General features: G+C 44.5%; 1 protein-coding gene across 5 annotated transcripts in view; it reads right to left on the reverse strand.

Moving 5' to 3' along the window:
* The window catches only part of MTUS2 (microtubule associated scaffold protein 2), a 394,983-nt gene that overhangs the window by 252,854 nt on the left and 114,405 nt on the right, over positions 1-27,724 (reverse strand). For 2 of the 5 annotated variants that reach the window (XM_086328484.1, XM_086328483.1), the window contains exons 4-5: positions 12,162-14,598; positions 7,413-7,653 (exon numbers count right to left, since the gene is read on the reverse strand). In XM_086328484.1, coding sequence (XP_086184610.1) covers positions 7,413-7,653; positions 12,162-14,354 — 2,434 coding nt within the window. In that variant the 5' untranslated portion in view covers positions 14,355-14,598. Of the gene's footprint in view, positions 1-7,412; positions 7,654-8,256; positions 8,388-12,161; positions 14,599-27,724 lie in introns of those variants that run through there. The other 3 variants (XR_015137592.1, XM_086328486.1, XM_086328485.1) reach the window with 3 other exon arrangements.

Here is a 27,724-nt window from a genome sequence, read left to right on the forward strand (position 1 = left end):
TTCCTTACTCTGTTCTCCCTCTCTTACCCATTTGCTCACATCAAGGTGGGGACAACGACTCCCATGTTGACCTTTGGCGTAGACCTCTCTCCAGTCCCCATTTCTGCCCTTTGGAGATTTCTACCCAAATGTCCCCAAGGAACTTCGAGCCCTGCCTGTGTCCAATGACTAAGTGTCCACCCCCATCCCCACCCTATAAAGCATTTTCCGGTACTTCTGACTGAGTAATTGGTCCCTGTAAGGGATCTGCATCACCAAACTCATGACCTCTCTCTCTGACAGGTATATGCATGCTACCTTTACCCCTCTGGTAAACTCCTATTCATCCTGCAAAACTCATCTCATCTCCTCATCTGGAAAAGCCTTCCAGAGTCCCCACCTGCCCAAGCTGAGTTGGGTACCCCGCTCATGTGCATTCTGAAAATCTCTATCAAATGCATCTCTCTTCCTATTGTAATTACTATATCTCTCTATATATTTTTGCCAAGTTTGGGCTATATAATCTGTGCATCCCAAACACAGACCAGCACCTGGCCCACACCAGAAAACCTCTGCTCAACAACAGAATGAATAAAATACTGGATAAAGGAACGATGTGAACATCTCAAACACTGGTGACTCTCTGAAACCACATTCGGTCAGCAAACTACAGCCCGCAGGTTGGCCGTTTATTTCTGTAAAAAGAGCTTTACTGGAACCTGGCCACACTCGTTCACTTGGCGTGGCCACTTCTGCTCTAACGATGGCAGAGTGGAGTAGTTGTAACAGAGGCTGTTTGGCCCACAAAGCTTAAAATATTTACTATCTGTCCTTAATTTGCCTGCTTTCTGCTCCAAATCATCTCAGCACTTTATCAACTTTCCCTAATGATGAAAACAAACAAAAAAAAACCAAACACAAGAGCTCCCACTGCTACTGCTACTCTTAACATTTATTCAAAAGATATTGCAGTTCTAAATGCCTGTTCTCACGGACTGGGCTTCCCTGGTGGCTCAGATGGCAAGGAATCTGCCTGCAATGCAGGAGACCCTGGTTCAGTTCCTGGGTCGGGAAGATCTGCTGGAGAAGGGACAGGCTATCCACTCTAGCATTCTCAGGCTTCCCTGTGGCTCAGCTGATAAACAATTTGCCTGCAATGTGGGGGACCTGGGTTCGATCCCTGGGTTGGGAAGATCCTCTGGGAAAGGCTACTCACTCCAGTATTCCGGCCTGGAGAATTCCATGGATTGGATAGTCCATGGGGTCACAAAGAGTCAGACACAACTGAGTGACTTTCACTTTTTCTCATAGACTATGCACTGCAGTGGGGTGAGAGATGGCCAGTGTGCAAAGGCAAAATAAGAATCACAGGCCATGATATAAACTGGTGAAGGAGACAAACAGGAAAATGTGTTACAAAGTACCTGATTGGGAAGGGGCCCTGAATAGGGGGATCACAGTCAGGTTTCTTTCCAGGGCCATGACATTTACGTCTTTTTAAGATTTTTTTTTTTTGATGTGGGCCACTTTTAAAGTCTTCACTGAATTTGTTACAATATTGCTTCTGTTTTATGTTTCGGGCATGAGGCATGTGGGATCTTGATTCCCCAACCAGGGATCCCTGCATTGGGAAGTAAAGTACGAACCATGGGACCACCAGGGGAGTCCTTGGAGCCATGACATTTATGTTGAAACCTGAAGGAGAAGACAGGGCTAGTCTTGGAGTGTGCTGGAGGAAGTGTGTTCTAGAAGGCGTGCTGACCACAGGAGCCTTTTGTCAGGAAGGGGTTGAAATGCATAAAGAGCTGAAAGGAGGCCATGAGGCGGGGGTATGGAGACCAGCATGAAAAGAAAGAAAGATACAAACAGGCTCCAGCAGGGAGACCTGCCCTTGGAGACCTGGGAGGCCAGGTGAGAGATACTGGATTCACTGATTACATTCCAAACATTGGTCACTATACGAAGAGCTTCCATTCTGACATTATCATGACTGCTCAGGCTTTTCAAAAATTAATACTATGCCTCTGTGTTAAATTGTTCCAATCAAGTTTACTTCTCCTTCAATATATGTGACATTAACTTGATTGCCCTACATTTTAAAATTTGGCAGGATTCAACCTGCCTTTTGAAAAAATTTACCAAAGAGGCAAGTTTACCCAGTATGTTGAGCTCCAAAATAAAATTTCCTTTTAACAAGAAGAATTCATAACAAAATAAGCTGAAAAAAAAACTGTCTCAACTTACCTTTTCTGACTGAACTTCTCTGGTTATTTCTAGAGTAAAGTATTCTCATCTCGTCTTTTAAAAACTGTATTCTGACATTTAACTATCCCTCTCAAAAAATATTACAGTTCTCTCAGGGTGCACCATGAAACTGCCAGGCTTTCAGCAACGTTGGGTATACTTATTTCCATGAATATAAATTATATCCTGACACGGCATACACTATATAATTTAACAATTTTTACATAACATATTAGGCCATGAGAGATGTTTTTCAGAAAAAAGGAACATAAAACATATATAAATCTACTAAAAATGCAGTACAGTAAAGAACTGCCTTTTTAACTCTTTAGTAGTGAAGTCGCTCAGTCTTGTCCGACTCTTTGTGACCCCATGGACTGTAGCCTATCAGGCTCCTCTGTCCATGGGATTTTCCAGGCAAGAGTGCTGGAGTGGGTTGCCATTTCCTTCTCCAGGAACTGAACCAGGAGGGTCTCCTGCATTGCAGGCAGATGCTTTATCGTCTGAGCCAAGTAGTGAAGGATCTAATAAAAAATTGTGTTTTCTTAACAGATTGTTTTTATATTCAATCTTAGGTTTCACTAAGACAGATTTTATGTCCACCTAGAGGGAGGTAACTGGGGCTTCCCCAGTGGCTCAGTGGTAAAGAATCCACCTGCCAGTGCAGAAGATACAGGAGACTTGGGTTCAATTCCTGGGGTCAGGAGGATCCCCTGGAGAAGGGAATGGCAACCCATTCCAGTATTCCTGCCTAGGAAATCCCATGGACAGAGGGGCCTGGCAGGCTACAGTCCACGGGGTCACAAGAGTCGGAAAGGACTGAGCGACTCAACAACAAACAGAGGTAACTAGCAGTCTTGCTGTTGTCCTTTGAGAACTTAAACAGCATCTTGAGTTTGACAGTGAAACTTCATAGGTTTATGCCTGACTGTAGAGTCAGAAAACACCATACACAAAACAAGAAATTATGTACAAAGTAAGGAAGTGCTTAGGTTTATTTTTCAGCAGAATCACTTTAAGATCTGTAAAATTTTAAGGGTCTTAGGAAAGAGTACTAATTTATAACAAAGAAACTGGGAGAACATGCTTTGTGGACTAGCTTGTATTTATAGCATATCTGGTTCTTTAAGCCACACTAAAGCCATGATGCTCCCCACACAGACTGGTAAAGAACCCGCCTGCCAATTTAGGAGACATAAAAGATGTGGGTTGGATCCCTGGATCAAGAAGATCCCCTGGAGGAGGGCATGGCAACCCACTCCAGTACTCTTGCCTGGGAAATCTCATGGACAGAGGAGCCTGGTGGGCTATAGTCCACGGGGTCATAAAGGGTCAGACAAAACTGAGTGACTAACACACACACACATACACACACACACACATACACACACACACACACAGAGGAAATGGGTAGGGGGTCCCAGTGGGATAGTCTATCATGGAGGACTCGGAAGAAATTGTGCAACAGCCAACATAGGAATGTGACCCTTTGGAGAAGGAAAATGAAGAGAGGAGCCTGATCACTGCCACTCCCTCTGCCTGGAGGCACTGTCCATGCCAGAGCAGCTGCAGGAGGGGCTCAGAGTCTGTCCATCACAGGGAGCTGAAATACAGATCAAGGTCTGTAGAGTTGAGGGCAGTGTGTGGGGCAGGGAAGGGAGATAACATAGATAAACTGTCCCCTTAGAGCGTGCGCTCAACCTGGGACTTGAGAGAGGTCCTGTTGATGCAAAACTCTGATCACACTGCCTCACTTCCCCGCTTCCAAAGCCTCTAATGGTTTCCTCACTCAGAGTCAAAGGTTGATGACCTTCTGAGGCCTCCTGCAAGTCCCCTCCGTGCTAATTCACCTGTCTACTCACATTCGCAGCCCGTCCTCCCGCCCCCTCACTCAGCTCCAGCCTCCCTGGCCTTCCTGCCACCCCAGGGCCTTTGCACTGGCTCTTTCCTCCCTGTCCTCCTTTGGAGACTGGCTTAAAGGTCATCTCTCAGGAAGGCCTTTCCCAACCACTTTATTTAAAATTGGAATCCTGGGACTTCCCTGGTGGACCAGTGGTTAAGACTCCACGTTCCCAATGCAGGGGGCTCAGGTTCCACCCATGGTCAGGGAACTAAGATCCTGAGTGCCATGGAGCATGACCAAAGAAATATATACAATAAATGAAAATAAAACAACAACCAAAAAAGCCATAAAAACATAAAGGGAGCAGAAAATGCAAGTAGATGCTTAAATAAACATTTAAAACTACTTCTTCAAAAAATAAAATTGGAATCCCCCTTCTTCCTGACCCAAACTTCCTACTCATCCTTCTCTGATTCATTTTCTTCAATACTAGTAAAGCCTGGCATGCTGCAGTTTATGGGGTCGCAAAGAGTCGGACCTGACTGAGCGACTGAACAACTGCTCCCGATAAACAATGTGATTTATTTATCCACTAAAATAAAGAAGTGTGCCCACTCCCATCCTGAAATTCTAAAACAAGGACCAGGACTTTTTTCTGTTTTCACGGCTTTATCCCACACCTAGAACAAGGTTGACACGTAACTGCGCCACAGCACTAATTGTTGAATGAGTGACTGAACACATAATTAACCTGCAGCAGTCCTGTAACAGCAGGTAGATCCATCATAATACACACACATCATGGGAACCAGTAAAAAAATAATCTGATTTTTATAGCAGTGCTTGCCAAGAAAACAACTAACCACTATGACGACCAGTAATCACCTGAGTAAATGACAACTCACAAAATGACAAACAGATTAAAAAATGTGTTCTTCCACTAATGATAAAAGAATTGCAGGAACTTGCCTGGTGGGCCAGTGGCTAAGACTCCATGCTCCCAATGCAAGGGGCCTGGGTGTGATCCCTGGTCAGAAACCCCACATGCTACAACTAAGAGTTTGCATGCCACAACTAAGTCCCAATGCAGCCAAGTAAAATATAACATTTTTAAAAAGACATACAATAATAACAGCAGTAGTAGTGATAATCACTGTAATGGTAATACTCAACACTGGCAAGGGTGTGGCATTGAGAAGTGTTTCAACAACAGTATAAAAATAATTACTACACATTTTCTACGAAATAAGTCAGCCTTAAAAAATGTTTGGAATCTGCATTTATGCAACAATTACACTTCAGATAATCTAAGAGAAGAATATGAAAAAAAACAAATAAATTCAAAGATCCAAATTGCAACATTATGGAAGACAGTGGAGAACGAGCAAAGCCCAATTTGCATAAGTAAATTCTGATTCTATTCCCCACCCATTCTTCTACCTCCTCCAAGAGGCTGCCCAGAACCACGTTTGTCCCATTCATGTAACACTCTTACGGTTGCAATTTCTCAAAGCACTATGTTTCTCGCTTTCCTAACACTTATCATAATCTCTAATAATGCATTTATCTTTGTGCTTTTTTACTGTCTATTTCATCCATTAGACTAAGTTGCACAAAGGCAGGAGTTCTCTGCTCAGTGCTGCAGCCCTCGATTTACAACTATTAGTACATAATAACCACCCAGAATTTGTTAAAACAATAACTAAGTGAATAAAACAGAATCTCATGCTGCCATTAAAATATTTCTAAAACACTGACACCATAGGAAATGCCTACAATATAATATTAGTAGGAAAAATCAAAATTCACATTCAGTATTAATTCAGCTATTAAAGCATGCACAGAAAGAAACACGTGGGAAGAACAATTTCCATAATATTAACTCTGGTTGGATGCTAAAAATGTAAGTACAGTGACTTTCTATCTTTATATTTTTCTATATTCAAAATTTTTTACAACAGGTATGTATTATTTCTGTAATAAGATAGGACAATAAAGTAAAACTTAGAGGAAATGACATGAGCAGAAGAAGGGACAGACAGACAGAAAGAGAAGAGCAGAGAACATCAGTGGAGGGACATGGTCCAGCCAGGGCAGAACAGGACGGGGCTGGGGCAGGGCCATTCTGTGGGCAAACATGGGTTGTCCAAGACGTGTAAAAGCTGAAAAGAGTGATACGGTCACTGCTGTACTGCAGGAAGGTCTCTCTCTGCAGGCCAAATCCAGTCCCCTACAGACATACCTCATTTTACTGCACTCCACAAATGCTGCATTTTTAAATAAATCAAAAGTTTATGGCACCCCCTCGAGGACTCTATCAGCGCCATTTTCCAACCAGCATTTGCTCACTTCATGTTTCTGTGTCACATTTTGGTAACTCTCACAGTATTTCAAACTTTTAAATTACTATTATGCTTGTTATGCTGATCCGTGATCACTCATATTTGATGTTATTAGCATGATTTGTTGAAGGCTCAGATGATGGTTCAGATTTTTTATAAATAAACAGCTCTTAATTAAGGTAGATACACTGCTTTTTAATACATAATGTTATTGCACATTTAATAGACTCCAGTGCTTCCCAGATGGCTCAGTGGGTAAAGAATCTGTCTGCAATGGAGGAGAAACAGGAGACGTGAGTTCAATTCCTGGGTCGAGAAGATCCCCCTGGAGGAGGGCATGGCTACCCCACCCACTCCAGTACTCTTGCCTGGAAAATCCATGGACAGAGGAGCCTGGTGGGCTACAGTGCATGGGTTCACAAAGAGCCGGACACGACTGAGAGACTGAGCACACACAGCGTGAACATAATTTTTAGGTGCACTGGGAAACCACATACACACACACACAAACCCTCAAAACTCGCTTTATTGCGTGAAGCAAATACTGACGCCACAGCATCTCCCAGGTGTGCCTGTATCTGTGCAAAGTAAGCTGTGTTGAAACACAGTTGCACCCATGCATGCACATACTGTCTCTGGCTACTCTCATGCTAAGTAGTTACAACACAGATCATTATGGCCCAGAGAGCCTAAAATACTTATTAATACTATGTAGCCCTTTACAGAAACAATCTTTTGAACCCTGGTCCATAAGATGCATCAGGGGAGGGAGAAACTAAAAGCTGTAAAGTGGTGATTATAAGGGCCGTCATTTTAAGGGTGACGCAGAGGAAGACAGTGGTAGAGGAGTCTCGACAAGTGTCCATATCTACAAGCAAATGGAAGAAGGGGAAAAGGCCCTTCTAAAGAAGGAGAGGCATTCCTACTTCAGACAGCTACCCTCATTTTATTCGCTCACTATTTTAAAGCACAGCAGGAAAAGCAGTCCCTGCTGCATTGGTTACCTGCAGGGTCGGAACTGTAGAGACTGGCAGCTGCGGCTATGGTTCCCGGTGGGTGGATGGCACTCGCGGAAGACCTCTGACTCGCAATCAGGATCCTGCTCTTGGCAGACGGTAAACGTGACATCGCACCCAATCCCAGCTGGGGCTTAAGGAGCATGGCCGATCGATAGAAAGTTGGGGGAACTTCGTAATGAGTATAGGGAGGAGAACAAAATTCTTCTTTTCCAGGGCGTTCTGCAACCTAGGATAAATGACCAGAAGCTCAATCAGAAAACCGCACATCATAGGATGAGCATTGAACCTCGTCCTACGACCAAGGCTCCAACAATGACCACTCTGGCATCACTGAGCTGCTCCATCACCCATCACTTACCTTCTCTGGGCCCAGGGTCTTCATCTCTAAGTTGACCACAACGGGATGATCCCTTCGGTCTATGCTGGTTCTAATACTCTATGAATCTACATTCCACTGGGAGAAACAAGAACTCCCTCCATAAGATTTTAAAATCATATCACTATGAAATCATTGGAATTTGTGCAAGTAGTCAATCTATAAATAATGTCAATGATGCAAGGCAAGAATTTAGCAAATGTTCATGGAATTATGAAAGTTTCCTTATTCCCAAGGAGAACAGGCAGTTTTTCTGGTGACCTTGTCTTACAACAGGTTGATGAACTTAATCAGTTTAGGTTAAGTCTTTATTAGGCTACTTAGGAAATAAACTATGCATTGTTAATGAGGGAGGAAAGGTTATTTAATGGAAGAATAGAGAAGTTAATGGAAAGATGTGTTTTCAGGCCTCTATATTCTGTTGATACAATTAAAAATGAGAGACTCAATTACCTCTGATTGTCTTCCCTAGTATGGTGGTGCCTCCAGGAATGTTTGAGCAAGTTTCGCTAGAATGGAAGTTTTGGGGCAGAGTCTTGTTGACTGTTGAATTCATAGCACCTAGAACAATGTCTAGCACAGAGCTGAAATCAACAAACATCTATTAAATAAAGGAATCATGTTTCATTCTTTCCTGAATCCAATAACATAACATCATGTTATCATGTTACTACTTCCTGTGATTAACCATTTGGATTAGAACACAATGGATGGCTACCTTACATATATGCAATCATATGGCTACCTTTTATATATGCAATTCTGTACTCACAAAGCCTGTTCATAACATCAGTGTTTCCTCATGCTAGAAATGAAGAACATAAGTCACCGAAAAATAACCTTACTTCAAGTTAAAAAAAAACAGAGTCAGAGGCTTATGAAAAGACATACATGTTAATTAAGTCTACTCTAAATCACAATACATTTTACAAGTCAAACCTCTTTCTATTCAGGAATCACAGGCATTTAACAACATTCTTTAATAGGGGCTATAAAGCTGTGATCCAGGCTGCTGAAGAGATAAACCCTTAATTTAATACTCTTTTAACGTCGAAATAGATAAAAGTTCTCTTTAAATTGACATTATTGAAACAAAAGATGAGGCCTTTAAAGTTTTATCATAATCACATTGTAAAATATGTATGATTGCTATAGCCGATAGACGGAACTCAGGCTCCAGCAAATTATATTCCTATGAAAGAATATTCTACATCTGCTCTCTGATAAAATTTTTACGATTTCTACTTACTCTCTCACTATCAATCTTTGGCATTTCAATTATACTCACATCCCCTCGATTTTTAAATTTTAGTGTCTAAATGTTTGGTGTCATTGTTCATGTCTTTCAGCAGGTGCTCTCATGAAGAAATTACCATTTCTAACCTACATCTGTTGGGTTTTTCAGATTGCAGTGTCTTATCTCAGTAATTATTCCATTTTTTCAAACTGGATACGTTTCTTGGGTCAAAATTCATCACGCCATCATTGGAAAACAACCTTAACGATTACAGGAACTTCGGTGCCGATCATTTTGTTGGGTAATTTGTCTCTGGTAAGATAACAAAAAGTATTCCTTTTATGCCTACTCTGTGCATTTTTAATAAAACAAGAGCATCTACAAAAAAGCGTCACACTCTTTTCTTTCATCTTTATTGACAAAACACAGCAGGTGTCACTGCACAGTCATAGACACAGGGAGATTAACCTCAAATGGAGGTTTTTTCCCCCCTCCTTCTCCAATGGAGTATTTTTAAAGAAATAATTTAAAAGCAAACTAAAGAATCCTTGTGATTTCAAATTTCTAAAATCATTTCAGGCACATGAGCAAATAGGTTCTTACTGTAGCCTGAAGAAAGGGTCTGGGCCCTAGATTCTCTGATTAAGGCAGAAAACAGTCCTCAGATCAAGGGGCTGTGCCCAGCGGCACTTCTATCCCCGTGCTAACGGGGTCTCTCCCAACCCCTCAGAGCTACTAAAGCTGCAGGAACACTCAAGCCACTTCGTGAAGACTTGGGATGGCTTCCAGACGGTTAAGACTTCAGAATATCTGTGGGGGTGGGCAGGAGGAATGTGCATCTAATATAGAAATTACTCTATATTTTATGGAAGGACCAGAAGCAACAAAGATGGAAAATATACACAAGAAACGATAAGACGGGTCAGAGAGAAAGAACAGGATTCTTGTCTACATCTCTAAATACAGTTTTTCTCACAAACGTGTTTCTCAGAGAAAAATCTGGGGTATCTTTTTTTGGGGAGAAGGTGGCACAGAATTACTTTATTTGAAGAACTGAATGAAGCGTGCTCAGTCGTACCCAACTCTTTGCCACCCCGTGGACTGTAGCCCATATGGCTCCTCTGTCCTTGGAGTTTTCCCAGCAAGAAGACTGGAGTGGGTAGCCATTTCCTTTCTAGATCTTTCCAACCCAGGGATCAAATCCTAGTCTCCTGCATCTCCTGCACTGGCAGGCAGCTTCTTTACCACAGCATCACCTACACTTCCTCAAATGAAACTCCATAATGAAGTGATATTTTGAACAGAGAACTACAGAATGTGAAGGAGAGTCTTCCAGGTATCTTCTGCTGCTGCTGCTGCTAAGTCGCTTCAGTCGTGTCTGACTCTGTGCGACCCCACAGACGGCAGCCCACCAAGCACCCCAGTCCCTGGGATTCTCCAGGCAAGAACACTGGAGTGGGCTGCCATTTCCTTCTCCAATGCATGAAAGTGAAAAGTGAAAGGGAAGTCACTCAGTCGTGTCTGACTCTTCGCGACCCACAGGCTGCAGCCCACCAGGCTCCTCCGTCCATGGGACTTTCCAGGCAAGAGTACTGGAGTGCGGTGCCACTGCCTTCTCCATTCAGGTATCTGAGAGAAGAATATCCTGAGCAAAGGTACGTGCAAAGGCCCTGAGGCAGCAAAAGGAGCGGGAACGAAGGCCAGGCGGTCAGGAAGTGAAGGAGCCAGACGGAGGGCATCCTAACAGCTGAGCCATCCTACCAGCTCCCACCCATGCCCACAGCGGCCTGGGAAGAACTGGAGGGTGTCAGGGGGAGCACTGACCTGGCCTCACTTTCCTCTCAGTTGATCGCTGGTTGTCATGAGATTTGAGTCCAGAGAAAACCTGCTTTCTGAGCTCTGGGAGAACAACTGGCCCCAGCCCCGTGGTACTGAGAGGGGCGGCACAGTGAGGACCTGGGTGGCTATCTCAGCACTGCCCTTGTTTTGTGGCTTTAGATGAGGGACTCAGAGCTCTCCAAATCTGCTTCCTCATCTGGACAATGATGAGAGCACCACAATCCCACCCTGCAGAGAATCACAGCAAGGATTGGCGAAGATGGGCAAAAATGAAATGTGACGCTATGTGGTCCCAGGACATAGCAGGCACTCAACTAAATGCTAGCTGTAACTATTGTTTAGACTTAAAACAGAGCCCATGCCTAACACATTATTTTCTACTCACTGTACTGTGTACAAACACAAAAGTCTCCCATAGGGAAATATTCTCCTTCAGAAGAGGATCAAGTCTGAGCAATTTGAATAATATATTCATTTGGGGTTTTTTTCCCACTACTTTATAGAAGAATCGTGCTCACTTATCAGCAAGGAGATCAAACTAGTCAATCCTAAAGGAAATCACTGACTCAGTGGCAGTTTGAGCAAACTCCAGGACACAGTGAAGGAGAGCGAGGCCTGGCATGCTGCAGTCCTTGGGGTTGCAAAGAATCGGACAGGACTAAGCGACTGAATAACAATAAAGGAAATCAACGCTAAGTATTTACTGGAAGGACTGATACTGAAGCTAAAACTCCAATACTTTGGCCATCTGATGCTAAGACCCAGCTCATTGGAAAAGACCCTGATGATGCTGGGAAAGACTGAAAGCAGGAGGAGAAGGGGATAATAGAGGATGAGATGGTTGGATGGCATTGCTGACTCAATAAGCCTGAGTTTGAGCAAACTCCAGGAGATGGTGATGGACAGGGAAGCCTGGTGTGCTGCAGGCCATGGGGTCACAAAGGGCCGGACACAACTGAGCGACTGAACAACAACAAGAACAATTTAAATACAGAAGCCAATTTAAATGCTTTTCTAACTTTTATGTATTATGTCAGGCAGAATTTAAAAGAATCCCTTTAGATGTTAGATCCACCTCATTCTGATCATCAATCTCTTCCAGTGGAAACCGTTCATTTGCCTGCAATCTGCTCTAGTTCAAAACACCCCTTTCTTACAAATACGTCCATCAGCGTCTAGAATTTGCTAAGAGAGGACACTCTGCTTTCACAATTCATTGAAAACACCTCACGAACTTTAGGATGTTCAACTCACAGACTGTCTCACAATGACATTCTCTTACCTCCTGCAAAAACTTCTCACTCATTGGACTGAAGGGATGTCCTGGGGGCTTGATCCCCGACACCACTAGTCCAGAGCTGAACACCCGAGGCCTCTGCAGGTCCGGCTTGAACTTCTCGTAGAGGCCGGCAGCCGGCTTCAGGTCACCACCTGCCGCCTTGTCCTCTTTGGGGAGAGCCACGCTGCACGCAGGCGGAGCATAAGGGAGCCCCATGGGAACCAGCGACGCATCCACCTGGCCGAGGGCCTGTGGGCTCCTCCGGATGTAGGTGATGATCTTGGGCCTCACGTGCTTGGGCTTGGGCATCACGACGGGCCTGGGGTCCGCCCGCTCATCCCTCTTCTCAACCGGGGGGCCCATCGTCCCCTCCAGTGAGGTGGGTGTGTCCTCGGGACGGGGGAGGGCCCCAGGGCAGGCGTTCTTGGCAGGCACTTTGGGGGAGGCGTGTGACAACCCGGTGCTGTCAGCGGGAGGCAGGGCGGCCGGGGGGTACCCCACATCCACACTTGACGTGCCCAAGTCCTGAAAGCGGCTGCTGGGTGGCGGGGGCTGGCGGGCCACATTCACAGTTGTCTCTGGGTGGAGGGACGCGGGGACACCGAGAAGGACATCTGCCCTCGCTGGGGAGGTGCTTTCAGTCTTCACTGCAGGTTCCAGATGGTTCCTGGTCTCTGCAACAGATAGACAGACCTCTTGGCCTTCCTCGGCTTCTGAGCGGCTGCTTGAAGGGTTGGGGGGCTCAGGGACCCGAGTTTCGCTCTCTCCAACAGAGGAAGCTGAGTCAAAAACCATAGTGTTGACACTGTTCCCATCTCCCAGGACGCCTTTCTCATCGCTGGCACCAGAGGGCTTGCTGTCAGTCGAGTTTCCAGGAACAAAAGCTACGTGACCATCCCCTGGTGACACACCGTTGGGCACCATTTCACCCAGCTTCCAAGCTGCGCCTGGCAAACTTCTGGACGTGGGTTGCTGATCCGCAGCTCGTGAGGAACCAGGGCTCGGTTTGGGGGTGGTTCGGAGAGACCCATCCTCACCTCCCTTCTCCGGCTCACCTCTGTCTCTTCCTGCACCCGGGGGGTGGGGAACGCCATGTGCCAAGCTGCTCAACCCAGCGGCTGAGGCTCCTGGCTGCACCTCTCCAGCTGGCTCCTTTCTCCCGAGAGGTGACACGCCATGCCCCTGACGACACCCCAGCTCCCCGACCTGGGTGGACTTGAACTCCTGCACAGGTTTCAGCTCTGTCTTGGGCTCCACCTTCACCGGACCCACTTGTGCTTCTGGCCTTCTCGGGACATCCTTCGAGGCTGGAGAGCAATCGAGAGCGCACTCTGGATGGGCAGAAGGTGCTGTGCTCTGGGCGCTGACCTTGGGTACCCGTCCCCTCTCTGGCTGGATCTCTAAGGGGACGATCTCCATGGTTACTGAGGTAGATGGTTTAGGATGACGTGCGCCCTTTCCCTCTGAGGTCCCGTCCGCCAGAGGACAAGGCAGCCCTGGAGAAGGGGCTGTCCCCATCTTTGGCGGCCCCCTCCCATCACCGGGCACCAGATGCGGGGCTTCTGGGGACCCCAGCCCTGTGGGTTGTGGAAGCGGCCAGGCCAGGCCCCCAGCCCGCTCCTTTGTGAGCACATCCGCTGCTGCAGCAGAACTGCTAACTCTTTCTAAAGAATGCCTCCTCAGTTCCTCGTTGTCAAGGGTCTTGGCCAACTTATCCTTGGGGACAGGCCGGGGGACATCAGCCTCCCGCTTAGCCGGAACCTCCAGGCTAGACTCGCCCATGACAGTCCTCCGACTCGGCAGACCTGGTCCCTGGAGACCCCGAAGGGCCTGTAGGTGGTCTGCACCTCTCTCCAGCTCGGACTCTTCATTCCGTTCTCTCTGAGCCATCGGAGAGAATTTAAAATCCTTCAGGCCGGTGGGGACGGCCTGAGATGCCTTCGCAAAGCCCTGAAGTGGGTGAAACTCCTTCGGGACACGGGGACTACTCTCTGGTCCCCTCAAATTTGCATTTCCAACTTCCTCTGGCACAGCACATGTGGCAGGCTCGTCAGAAGAGGAGCCGACCTCCAACACGATGGGGTTGGCATTGGCATCTCCCAAACTCAGGACTCGGTCGTTATTATGTTTTGCTCCGTTTGTGCTGTCCCGCAATTCGCTGTAGCATGACTTCTTAGGAGCCACTGGAACACTCATTTTCCAGCCGTCAGTGGGGGCTGCCTGCCATGCAGTCCTCCTTAATGGAAAGGGGTGTCCTTCAAGCTGCTACCTGGAGAAGACGAAATTCTCAAGCTGCTTGTTGCCCCCTGACAGCGTCACCGGGGCGATCCTGCTTTCATCATTTTCAGAGCAGTTTTAAAACCGAGCATTTTCTTCACACACAGAAGGACGACTTATCTGTTGGGTTCCCGGTGAATGAGAGCCAATTAGTCCATGAGACCTAGAGAGAAATAAAAAGAAAAGTACACTAGATTGACAGATAGAAACTCTCGGTAAACACAGATTTATTCATCACTTTCCTACCATTACTTCATTCACTCAATCCAGATACTATTTCTCCAAAACTTTTCTGATAGGGGCACGGGAGAACATAACATCGAAATGATTAATGTTAGAAATGGATTATAAACACACATTAAATCTTAAGTTTATATTTTAAAAACCCACAAGTTCATACTGATACTGATTAAAAAGGGCAGACGAGAAAGGAAGGTTCTTCTTCACAGAAGAATACCAACTGATACAAGAAAAATTAGACAATTAGAAAAATCACCACTTTGTATTCACCAGAGTAATAATTATCTTGGATGAGGGACACCAACGGTTGCTAAAATCACCAAGTGCAAAACTGCTGGGAAACAGGATATTTACACAGTCTTAGAGCACCACCCTCCAGACTGCTTTATTTCTTACAAAGGAAAACTTCATCTGTACAACGGAGAAACCTGGTGGACATCATCAAATGTAACATATCGGTATAGAAAGCAATATCACACGCTCCCAGCATTAGGTCGTTCTCAGGCCTCACATGCCCCATGAGAGTATTCTTGCTATAAATATTCTTTTCCTTTCATTTGCTTGCATCTACACACAGCGTGTACTTTTTCCATTAATGAGATCATTTCCTATAAGCTAAGTTTTTGTCAGTCATTTTTTTTATTTGTCCCTTCTCCCTACTCCCCACCACAGGATGCAGTAACATCCTAGCCTAAGTCTTTCCACTCTTTCCCCCCATGTTCATAGAATCTTGTCCAAACACACACACACACATACACACACATACACACACACACACCTATGATTAACATACACACAAAACCAAATCAAGATAGATAACCAACAAGGGCTGACTTTACAACACGGGGAACACGACTCAATACTCTATAACTACTGTATGAGAAAAGAATCAGGTAAGAATCAGAAAAGAACAGATATAAGCATACGTATAACTGAATTGCTGTGCTGTACACTTGAACACAATACTATAAATCAACTATACTCAATAAAATTTTTAAATAAAAAACAGAATAAAACAAAAGACACACACACACGCCTACGCACAAGTGTACACCTTCCCCTCCCTGCCGTGTTGCACTTCCGTTCTGTCCACTCTGTACTCACGTCCTCATCCTCCCACTCCTTAGGTCAGGCTGGTCCCGAGAAGGCCAGTGGACCTCCAGGTCCAGCCTCAAGCCTAACCCGGGCGCTGACACTCTGATCCCAGCCTCAGTTCCCTGACACAGAGGGGAGTCTCAGTACATCCTTCTTTCTTTCTTTATTCAGTTTTTAAGGTGTTTTCCTTGTGCCTCTGGCACAAATACAAAAAGCATGTAGGTAAATCAATAGGACAGCAGTTTAAAAGAGCTTCATGTTCTCTGGGTCGGGAAAGTCACAGACAGCAAGAATTCCACAAATGTGAGCCAACCCACAAAGTAAGCGTCTCTAATTCTCTGAGGGCAGAATTATAAGCATGAAACCAACAGACCTCTTGAGCTTGAACTGCAGAGGCTGGCAGCAGGAAATCAGTAAATTCTCGGCAGTGACAACTCAAACCAGAGTATCAGCCACTGCAGCCCACAATGTGATTGCTAGAGAGTGACAAGTGACCAGTGCTTTCTAAAACGCAACACGGACTCAGCATCAGGCTCACTGACACGTCAGGTAAGCACCGCACCCTCTTCCTTGCCAACAAACAAAACTGTCTTTGTCCATCATTAACCATCAGGCATGTCTTCGGCTCTCCTGACTCTCCCTGGCTCTCAATCTCTGCTGATGGTTTGACCAACTTGTCCAGAACCTTTCAGTTGAGTGTATATATGTTCTTGCATCATTAAGCAGACAGATAGGATCTAGGTCCTCATAAACAATCTCTTCCTCTATCTTGCGCTTCAATTTCCTGTCACCATGTTTATTCTGTCTAGTACAGCAGGGAAGGCATGCCTGGACACAGAAGACCTCAGCAGACCCCCATCTCTGTGCTGTCCGCTAATGTGACCATACCACTATCTGAATGATGGGCGAAGGCCACATCTCCCAGCTTGACATTCAAGGTCTGATGAGCGCTGGGCCCATGTATGCTTCCAGGCTTTAATCCCCTTTACTGTTCTACTTGACATGTGCCTGCCAGTAAAACTGGCCTTCATATTCCATAGCTTCTTGCTTCCCAGGTGGCGCTGTGGTAAAGAATCCACCTGCCAATGTAGTAGACGTGGGTTCAATCCCTGGGTTGGGAAGATCCCCCTGGTGTAGAAAATGGCAACCCACTCCAGTATACTTGCCTAGAAAATTCCATGAACAGAGGAGTCTGGTGGGTTATAGTCCATGGGGTCGCAAAGAGTTGGACACAGCTGAGCGACTGAGCACAAGCACCCCACAGCTCCACCCTTTGAGCTCAGAATGCCAATCTTTCATTAGGCCTTTCCTGATTTCTCCTTTCTCCCCTTTCCCCAAAAAAGGTGAAGAAGTAGCTTGATATTAGTTCTCCACATCCTAAATCCCTAGATCTTTCCTTCTGGCACTATCATACCATATTTTAAAAATTATATTTATGTACATCTTTTATGTACATAAATATAATTTTTAAAAAAATATGACTTCTCTGGTGGCTCAGATGGTAAAGCATCTGTCTACAATGTGAGAGACCTGGGTTCGATCCCTGGGTTGGGAAGATTCCCTGGAGAAGGAAATGGCAACCCACTCCAGTACTCTTGCCTTGAAAATCCCATGGACAGAGGAGCTGGGTGAAGGCTACTATCCATTGGGTGCCAAAGAGTTGGGCACAACTGAGCGACTTCACTTTCACTTTCACATCTTTTATTGGGCTTCCCAGGTGGCGCTAGTGGTAAAGAACCCACCTGCCAATGCAGGAGATATAAGAGATTTGGGTTCAATCCCTAGCTCGAGAAGATCCCCTGGAGAAGGGCATGACAACCCACTCCAGTGTTCTTGCCTGGAGAATCCCACGGACAGGCTACAGTCTGTGGGGTCACAAACAGTCGGACACGACTGAGTGACTTAGCATACACATCTTCTTTTATTATACTTAGATGAGCCTTTTTCTACAGTTCCATTACAGCTGTGTGTCTTCTTTACTAAACTGCAAGCTCACTAGGCTGTAGGTTAACAGCTCAGATGCCTCTCTATTCCCTACAGTGTCTGGGACAGCATTTTTGCACATAGTTGGCACTTGGGATTATCTCCTCCCAACTTCAGCTCAAAATGGTGAATCACTTTCAATACAGCATGGGCCCTCATTTTTTTTCCAGTCTTTTAAGATGTAGATTACAAAGTCCACCTTCCCAACTGGTTAACCAGTAAGGCACCCTCTTCCCTTCCCCCTAGGAGGGCTATGCCAGAATTCTCAGGGCCTTCCCTGGTGGTTCAGATGGTAAAGAATCTGCCTGCAATGCAGGACACCCAAATTCAATCTCTGGGTCAGGAAGATCCCCTGGAGAAGGAAATGGCAACCCACTTCAGTATTCTTGTCTGGAAAATTCCACGGACAGAGGAGCCTGGCGGGCTACAGTCCGTGGCATCGCAAAGAGTCAGACACGACTGAGCAACTAACACTATATGGAAAAACACATTCGGATCATCATGATTGATTTATATTTGTCATAATATTTATTTTAATTAGAAGATTTAAAAACTAAAGAAAGTTTGAGGGATTTTATGTTATTAAATGGAGACATGGGTTTTAAAAGATATGAAAAATACTGTATTTTCCTTCTGAGCTGCCAAATCTGCTAGGGAATGCTTTATCAGTTGTGAATTTTCACATAAATATTCAAGTGCTGTGTCTTTGAATGTAAATGCAATTCCATCTGACTCAATAAAACTTAGGCACCAAAGAAGCTCCAGCTAAAATTCCTACCATGCAACAAATTATCCTTCAGAAAAACTTATGAATACAGAAAAATGTATAAGCTGTAAACCCAAAATGTAATGGTAAATACAATAATGATGCAAAAAAGTCAAAATCCCAACTTTCAAAGTTTGACATTTTTACTGAGCATCTATTGAGGTCTATAATTTAATAGGATAGTTTTATGTGAAGTGACTTACAAGCATTCACATACAAGTTAATGTATTCAACTATTTTAGAGAGTCTTGTGGTAATCACTCATCTATGCTTTCTGCAATGGCAATTATTTAGAAATAGCCAGGTTCTTGGTCCTATTTCATAATGCTGTATCTGTTTATTCTCAACAGGTACAGGTAGTTTAAAACTCGATGCACTGCTGACTGAATAAACTTTACAAATTCAGTTTCATTGCTTGATTAAAAGTTGAATCACTGGTTGCTGCTAAGTCGCTTCAGTCGTGTCCGACTCTGTGCGACCCCAGAGACAGCAGCCCACCCGGCTCTGCCATCTCTGGGATTCTCGCAAGAACACTGGAGTGGGTTGCCATTTCCTTCTCCAATGCATGAAAATGAAAAGTGAAAGTGAAGTCACTCAGTCGTGTCTGACTCCTAGCGACCCCATGGACTGCAGCCTATCAGGCTCCTCCATCCATGGGATTTTCCAGGCAAGAGTACTGGAGTGGGGTGCCATTTTCTTCTCCAGGAATCACTGGTTGGGAGATGGTAACTCTTATGTTCCAGGACACTGTAGCTATCCGTGGTGCTGAATTCTGTGAAAGGTTGCTAAATTATGTAAAACTAGAACCATTCTCTGCAGCTGGCTTTACTCTCCTTATCTATGTCCATAATATGAGTACTACATCACATTTTATTCTAACATATAATCAGAACTGTGTTCAGAAAAAAATCTCCCTTTTCTTCTTAGCTAGCAGAGGCTATTTTATTTTTATTTTGAGTGAAGAATGTGTAAACAAAATGCTCTATTTTGTAAAGGGCCAGGAAAAGACATAACTTGGCTTTCCAAAGGCTAGACCAATCTTATATTTCATCAAAATATTAAATGAATTGATATTTTAGGTATCCCCAGTAAAAATGTTGCATGCTTCTCCAAAAGAAGCCTCTTTCACATTTGACAACAGAAAGCATTTGTTTTCCACATTAAAAAAACATCCTTACTTCCAGGACAGAGTATCACCTAGAATATATAGGGTATTCATTTTTGCCTATTATGTGTAATATTTATTTTTTGTCTTGAGTGATTTTTTCCTAAAATTCAAATACTTACATTGCCCATTATTTTTTTAATGGAATTTCATTGTGTAAGAAAATAAAAAAATATACCAAAGTCCCCTGCTCCCACCATAAAAAACAGAGATTAATGTGTAGAACCCCAGATTTTTTTTAACACTCAAGGAATCAGCTTTTTAACTCCAGGTTTATACTTTGCATATCATGGACACCTCTCCACATAAATACATGTAATAAAACTTTATTACTTGTCATGGTCACTTTTACCATAATTTCCCTGTCAATCTCCCACTGTCAGACTTTAGATTGTTTTCAGCTTTTGTCTTTTAAAATAGTTCTTCATATAAAATTGCTGAATGTATATCTTTATGCTCCCCTTACTTCCTTACAATACATTCCTAAAGGTAGCCTCATTGTGAAAACAGGAAAGCACATTTTCATCTTAATACACAACTTGAAGCCCCATTAGGGTTTTTTGTTTTGTTTACAGGCATAGTCTATGCCCAGACTATATGCCAGGACCTGGCACATAATGGGTGCCCATAATTACTTGTTGAATAAATGCAAATTGCCCTCAAGAAAAAAGTGTCAATCAATCTTCCTTCTCTCTCTCAATTTCCCTACTATCTGTCCCATCTCCTCTCTTCTGAAATTCTTCATGACCACAATGACCAGATTATTTGCCATTTGAACAGCAACACCATTTTTCTGCTTAGGAATTTTTTCATTTTTAATTAAAGCATAATTTATCTATGGTAAATTGCACCCTCTTTACTGTACCGTTCTGCACGTTTCAGCAAATGTAGTCAACCTTGTGATCACCACCATCACAATCAAGATACAGAACAGTTCCACAGGCTCCAAAATCCCCCGGTTTGCAAGTCAACCCTTCCCTTACCCAGCCCCTGGCAACCGAGATCTGATTTCTGTTCCCACACTTAGCCTTTTCCAGAATGTCATTTAAATGTAACTATACAGTGTGCAGCCTCTATGCCTGGCTTCTTTCCCAAGCACAGTGCATCTGAGATTCATCACGACCTGGGGTCTATCAGAGTTCATTCATTTCTATGGCTAAATACAATTCCATACTATGTACCACAGTTTGTTCACACCTTCCCCGGTTGAGGAACGTTTGGCTTATTTCCAGATTGTGGCAATTATAAATAAAGCTACTAAAAACATTCATGTGCAAGATTTTGTACAGAACTGGAACACTTTTGAGAATTTTAAAATGCTAAGACAGACAGAATGCCAAGACACCAAGTACAGACTGGACATCTGGATACTCTCTTCAGAACACACTTCTCACCACCCAAGGTGATCTGGTTCTTGTGTTTATTTGCCTGTGTATTATCAGCCTCCCCTTGTCCTATATAAGCTCCAGGAGAGCAGGCAACCCCCACCCAACCATCCCATCTTCTGTTCACCACTCTCGTCTCAAGCCCACAACAGTAGCAGGCACACAGCAGGGATTCAAAAGCACTTTTTTAAGAAATGAAGTTCACTCAACACTAGGAATTTATTTTCCACACTTGAATAGCATTTACCATTTCCAGGTGCTATTTGCAGTGCTTTGCTGCACTGAATCCATATAACAACCCTATGGCTAGATTTTGCTATCTTGTTTTTACAGATGAAGAAACTAAGGCAGAGAGACATTAAATAACTTCTGAAAGTATGAGGAAGAGCAGGAATGTAAATCCACAGTCCATGGTCTTAAGCCCCCAGGCCAAGCTTCCACAGAATCATCAATTTTTAAAGTTGACAGGTTTAAAGTCTTGCTATTTTATTTCCTTATTACTTTACCTCTAGTGACATTACACATCATTTCATATGATGTTCAGCTATTTGTACTTCTTATTTCATGCTGTGTATCTCCAAAGTGAAATTCTCTCTAGCCGTTATTTTTAATGGCAAACATGGGAGACAAGCTATTTCCAGATTTTATCAAGCCAACATATTGAAGACTAATATTCCATCTACAAAGTACTAGATGAGATCCAAACTCTTCCAATATTATCATATTCTTGCATTTATTAATAAGAAACTGAAAAGAGAGACAGGCTTCATATCTAGATAAAAGCAGATCCTTTCTGACGTACAGGAAAGGAAGAGTATCCATATATAGGACTCCATATATAGTATCCATATGTCTGACTCAACTGGCTGAGTCAGACAAGGCTTTGGTTATACTGTTGTTGGAGGAGTGAACAGCATTTAAAAAAAAAAAAATGAGCTCCAACATTCACTTGCAAGGCATGTCCTCTCTTCTCGTCCAAGGGCTATCCAGCCTATGAACTCATAACCTGGCTGCTTCACAACCTATGCCACCTGCCCGGCAGGTGAAGGGCAACTGAGGACCCACTTGCTTTGAAGAACAGTTTGAATTTAGAGCATCTTCTCCTATTCATCTACCTGCCCAAGTATTAACATAACGCTGTTGATATTCACAAGTTTGTTCCCTTCATTTCTAATCATAAATGGCTTATGTGAATATTTCAACACACCCTAAAAACACGCAACAAATCTAGAACGGGCAAGGAACACATCCCCTTCTTTCTTTCCCACGTGTCCTATGGCTCAATCTGCTCTACAGTGTGGATGCTGGGCCAGGCAGTTCCAGGAGAATCCTTAAGTCTGCTTTAACAGGTAGGGAGGGAGAATGCTTCCTGGAGGCTGGGGTTGGGGGGCTGCAAGTACAACTGGGAGACAGGACCAACACTTTCTCAAACTTCTCTGCCAGACCCTGCTCAACCTCGCTTCTCCAAGTGTGTTTATTTCAAAGCCGCAGAGGTGCTCAAAGCTGCAAACCTTGACCTCTTCCATGTACCTTAGACCCTGGCAATGGACTTGAGCATTCACAACGGGGGTGGCATATGACCCTTGTTTATCTGTGGGACTGTAGGCTGTAAACCTCAGGGATTGTCTGCTATCTGAAAGGAAGAAAGAATTCTTTCTCACAGCATCAGCAATAATTTGAGCATCACCTGCAGCTCAAAAGCCTGCACAGGTTGGGGGTAAGGAGAGGGTACCCCCCTTGTGAATTGAGAGAGCAGCACTGACACAGATACACTGCCGTGTGTAAAACATAGCTAACGGGAAGCTGCTGTATAGCACAGGATGCCCAGCCTGGTGCTCTGTGATGACAAAGCGAGTGGAGGGGGGTTTTGGAGGGAGGCTCTAGAGGGAGGGGCTACATGTATACATAGAGCGGATTCACACTGTTGTACACCAGAATCTAACACAACATTGTAAAGCAATTATACTCCAATTAAAAAAAAAAAAACTCAAAAACAGTCACTGCCAGATTAAAGATCTTGAAATTAAAAAAAGCAGCAGCCTGCACCAGGTCACTGGAAATGGGTTTCTTTCAAATCAAGTCTTTTCTGGAAGGTACATTTCTTCATCTTTCATCAGAAGCATATAACCTTTTTTTCTGTCAAATGAACCAGATACCTAGAAGGATAAAGCTAAATATTTAACACCAAGGCAGCACAAGCAAAAAAAAAAAAAAGTGTGTAACAACCAGAGAGCAAATAAATAAATGGCACAGTGACTGCAAAAAACAAACAAACAAACAAACTCCAATTAAATGGAAAGGGATATACTTTCAAGTCCCAAGGCTTTTTGTTAAGAGTCTCTGTATTTCTCTTAGTTATACTATGTAATGAATAAGGCATTTTGATCACCATGTTTGGAATGTCTTAATCTCTATGGGAGAGATAAAGAAATGAAGATAAATAGAAAAAGAAAAAAATATATTCCTTAGTTAGGAACCAACTTGGCCTAGAAACATGCAAGAAAAATAAATGACCTATGCTGGGGAGAATGACTGGTTCTTCTATACAATCAAGATGAATGAATAATATTGCCTTAGTGGACTTGTAGGATTCCTCCAACATTTCACCAAAACTTGCAGAAAAATAGTACAAAACAAAGCAAGTAAGAAACCTTAAGATTTCCAACAAAATTCAAGAATGCTTCCTTAAAGAGCAACATGGTGATAAGTGTCTGAATCGCACCCAACTCAGGAAAGCTGGCCTGTAAGCATTTCTGGGATAGCACGGGGGCTTCACGCATCACATCTGGATGATCAAAACTGACAACTTCCATAAGCAACAAAAATCAAACACTCTCAGAAAGCACAGACCTGAGTAAGGATGAATTTTAATGCGCATGCTTTAAATATTTAACACCACAGTTTAGAAATTCACTCTTAAATAGCATGAGCTGCTCAAACATCCATTTTAATCAAAGACTCTCAAAGAAATACCATAAGTCTCATGCTTCTTATCTTTTCAATAAAACAGCCAAAAAGCTAATTAGTCACTTTCCATATAACGATTCACAATCATATCCTCTTAAATACATGACCTGGGTGCCTAAGTTTCAGGCACAAGAAACAGAGCTATGATGCTAACTGCCCCTCTAATGTGTGGTCCAGACAGTGGCCAGGAAGGATCCTGACCAGAAGTCCCGTCCCAGGACCACTCTTCTGAACCGGCCATGCTTCAAGGCTGAGGGGGCACGTTTACACACTGACTACCCTCCTTCTGACCAGAGAAATAGGATCCAGTTGACTGTTAGGGCCTCTTCTGAACTAACACGGAAGAGTCCAGGTTAGAAGTGCCCAATGAGGACCTAATTGAGAAAACACAGACTATTGCAAACCATAGTATCCTGCACGTCCAGGGGCCTAGAAGAAAGAGAATTCCAGGGAGATAGAATAGGTCACAGATCAATGGAATCACTGGCGGCAGATCCCTGAACAGTAACAACAAGCATCTGAAGTCAGGGAGCTATGATACCGTTCCAAGAAATAATGATTTTCACCTTGAATTCCATATTTTAATAGACTATCAAGTCAAGTATGAGAATATATTCATTTTCAAACACACAATAATTCGTACATATACATATATTACCCAAATCTCTAAAGACTATACTTCTGCAAAATGAATATAGAGATGTAGGAAGATTGAGGGGTCCAGTATGGGCCACCAAAGAAAACAAGGGTGGGGCTCAGGCTGGGAGATGAGCTAATTCAGACGGGAGCAGAACAGGATGGGGTGGGAGCCAGATCCTGTGAGAAACAGGCAACTGCCGGTCCCGCTTGTGTTGAGCAACTGTTCTGCAGGCTCCAGGCTCTTTCTTCGCCAGTGAAGGGGGAGGCTACTTCTTCCTTGTTTGTCTCTAAGAGCAAAGAAACCTTCCCAGAAGCACCCCTAGGCTACCCCTTAAAGGGCAGGAGAACGGGGCCCTGGTGACTTGACGGCAACATCAGGAGTCACTGAGTCCAGTGGCCAGGGGGGTGGCCTAATGTTAGAACAAAGTTAGGGTACACAAGCAAAGAGGAAAAAGATGTGGCTGCTGGCCAGCAAATAGCAACGTCCTGTTCAGCATTTAGGGGGAAACCCAAGGGGAAGAAAGTTGCACAGAACCCTAGTGGGCAGCTGCTTCTTCTAAGCCTTTTACTTCTATAATCAAATAAAAGTTCAAAATCTTAAAACTACTGTTTCTGTGTGGCATATTTAAAGAAAACTGAAGCAAAATGTGAAGATTTTAATGATTTTAGTGAAGATCTAAAGCTACAAACTCACTGAAAAGATCTATGGAGTGACTTCTCCATTTAAATTTAAGTTTAAATTTTACAAGATCTGGGATTAACAGATACACACTTCTGTACATAAAACAGATAAACAACAAAGACCTACTATAAAATACAGAGAACTGCAGTCAATATCTTAGAATAACTTATAATGGAAAAGACTGAAGAAAGATTATATAATTATATACATATAACTATAATTGAATCACTTTGTTCACCTGAAACACAACACTGTAAATCAACTACACCTCAATCAAAAAGTAACACTGACAAAATATAGAGAAAGAAACCGAGCAACCCCACGGACTATAAGCCCCGCCAGGCTCCTCCGTCCATGGGATTCTCCAGGCAAGAATACTGGAGCGGGCTGCCATTTCCTTTTCCAGGGGATCTTCCCAGCCTGGGAACTGAACTTGTATCTCTTATGTCTCCTGCCTCGGGAGGCAGTCTCTTCACACTAGCGCCACCTGGGAAGCCCCAAATAAATAAACGATAGTAGTATTGCATCACTGCAGTAAAAACGTGTGCATGACTCACTGCTACATGCTTGAGAGGGCCACAGAAGGGGTCCTGCCTGCAGACTTGAGGATGAGTCTTGCTACTGTTTGCTCCAGCCAGTGCCCACCAGCATCCACCACAGAGGACCCGTGTCTGCATCTGACTCCACTTGGAGCGCCTCCACTTTTCCCTGCTCCACACTCTGCCCATCTGAGCCCCAGGCCCGCCTCCCCTCTGCTTAGTGGTCACCCTTCTCTCCACTCCAGAATTTGCACAGCTCATCAACACTGAATAAATCTCTAGCCTCTGTTCCAGGGACCAACTCCCTACCTAGGAAGGCACTGGTGAAAGTGTCCCCTGGGCAGACTCTTATCTTTAAACAACTGGCTATCATCAGATAAAACAAGGAGCTGTTACTCCAGGCCAAGTGCCAGGACACGGTAACAGTTTCATTTTTGGAAGAACAGGTGACTCAGCACGGTTCCTCTCCAACACCATCTCCAGGCTGCATGTTCCTGGAGAGCGGAGTCTGGGCTCAGCAGAGTCTCAGTAGTCCAGAGAGGTCCCTGGATGAACACAGTCTACCAGGTTAACGGGACTAGATTAATCTGGGGCAGGAAGAAGCAGGGTTGCAAGACACTGGTATCATTACTAGAGAGCCGTAACACACAGACCGTAACATGCACAGTTCACACCTGCCGAAACCAAGCTCCCCACGTAAGCAGAGCCACGGGCCAGCAGCCCACACTTCCTCCACAGGCACCTCACTTCCGCCCTTTCTGATCCCATGGTTCATGGTTCCTTCTATAGGTGCCTGTCTCCCAGCCCACCTCACCCTACTTCGTTCACAGAGCCTGGCTGCTCTTCAAGGCAGGGTCCTTGCCTTTCAGCATCATACATTCCTTTTCCAGGCCTTCCGCATAACAGGCACTCAATAAAACTTAGCTGGATCCCAGATAAATCCTCGTGATTTCTGACAGGGGGGTGGGCAAGCACTGCCATCCAAGCCATGCGTGTGAATTCTCGCCCCACTGCAGCCGCAGAGCTGGCACTACCCACTCTGAGAGCTCCCACAGGCATCTGGACCCCATGGAGGGCTGTCCGGGAGGTCCCACTGACATTATGCTCATGGCTAAACCCTCACCAGTGTCCAAGGAGCTCTGCTGCCCAAACCAGATTAACTCACTCACTGCATATGTACTAAGCATCTACTTTGAGCCAAGGTGGCCAGGTGCTAGGAAGAGAGGGACTAAGACGGGTGTCCTGATCGCACAAAAGCCCTTCTGGTCCACAGGCTGTGTCCATCCCCAGGGCCTCGCGGGTTGCACCAGCAACAGGGAAATCGTGCTCACGCCCTCTAACATCCCCCTTCATTCCACACACCCTGCCAGTCAGGAACTGGGTGCCCGCAACTCTTCTGTACTCCTTGGCTCCTTTCTCAGGATCCTTACCGCTTTCCACCTGGCACGACTATTTTCTACATCCCTGTCTTTTCTTCTCAACTCGACTTTGAACCCTTTTTAGGGGCAGCACTGGCTCCTGGTTCACCCCATCTCCACCCCTCACAGTTACCCCAACACAAAGAGCAAGGTGGCTACATCCATCTGTGTCCTCCCAGGCAGACTCTCCTACTGGGACTCCCTGCCAGGCCCCTGTGGGCCCCCAAATAGGTGTCCCTGGATTAGCAGACCCAAGCCCCATCGCACAGTGACCCAGATTCACTGACTCCTCCATTCCCATCATCCATAAACTGAATCCACGCCTCTTCCACATCTGTTCCTCCCGCCCCTTCTGGAAGTTGCTGGGGGGCGGGGGAGGGTGTTTTCCTGGGTGCAGGAAGCTGGAGATG

Source organism: Bos grunniens, chromosome 12 (genome assembly GCF_055505025.1).
Source record: "Bos grunniens cultivar Pamir isolate PY7600 chromosome 12, Bosgru_T2T1.0, whole genome shotgun sequence".
Classification (NCBI taxonomy): domain Eukaryota; kingdom Metazoa; phylum Chordata; class Mammalia; order Artiodactyla; family Bovidae; genus Bos; species Bos grunniens.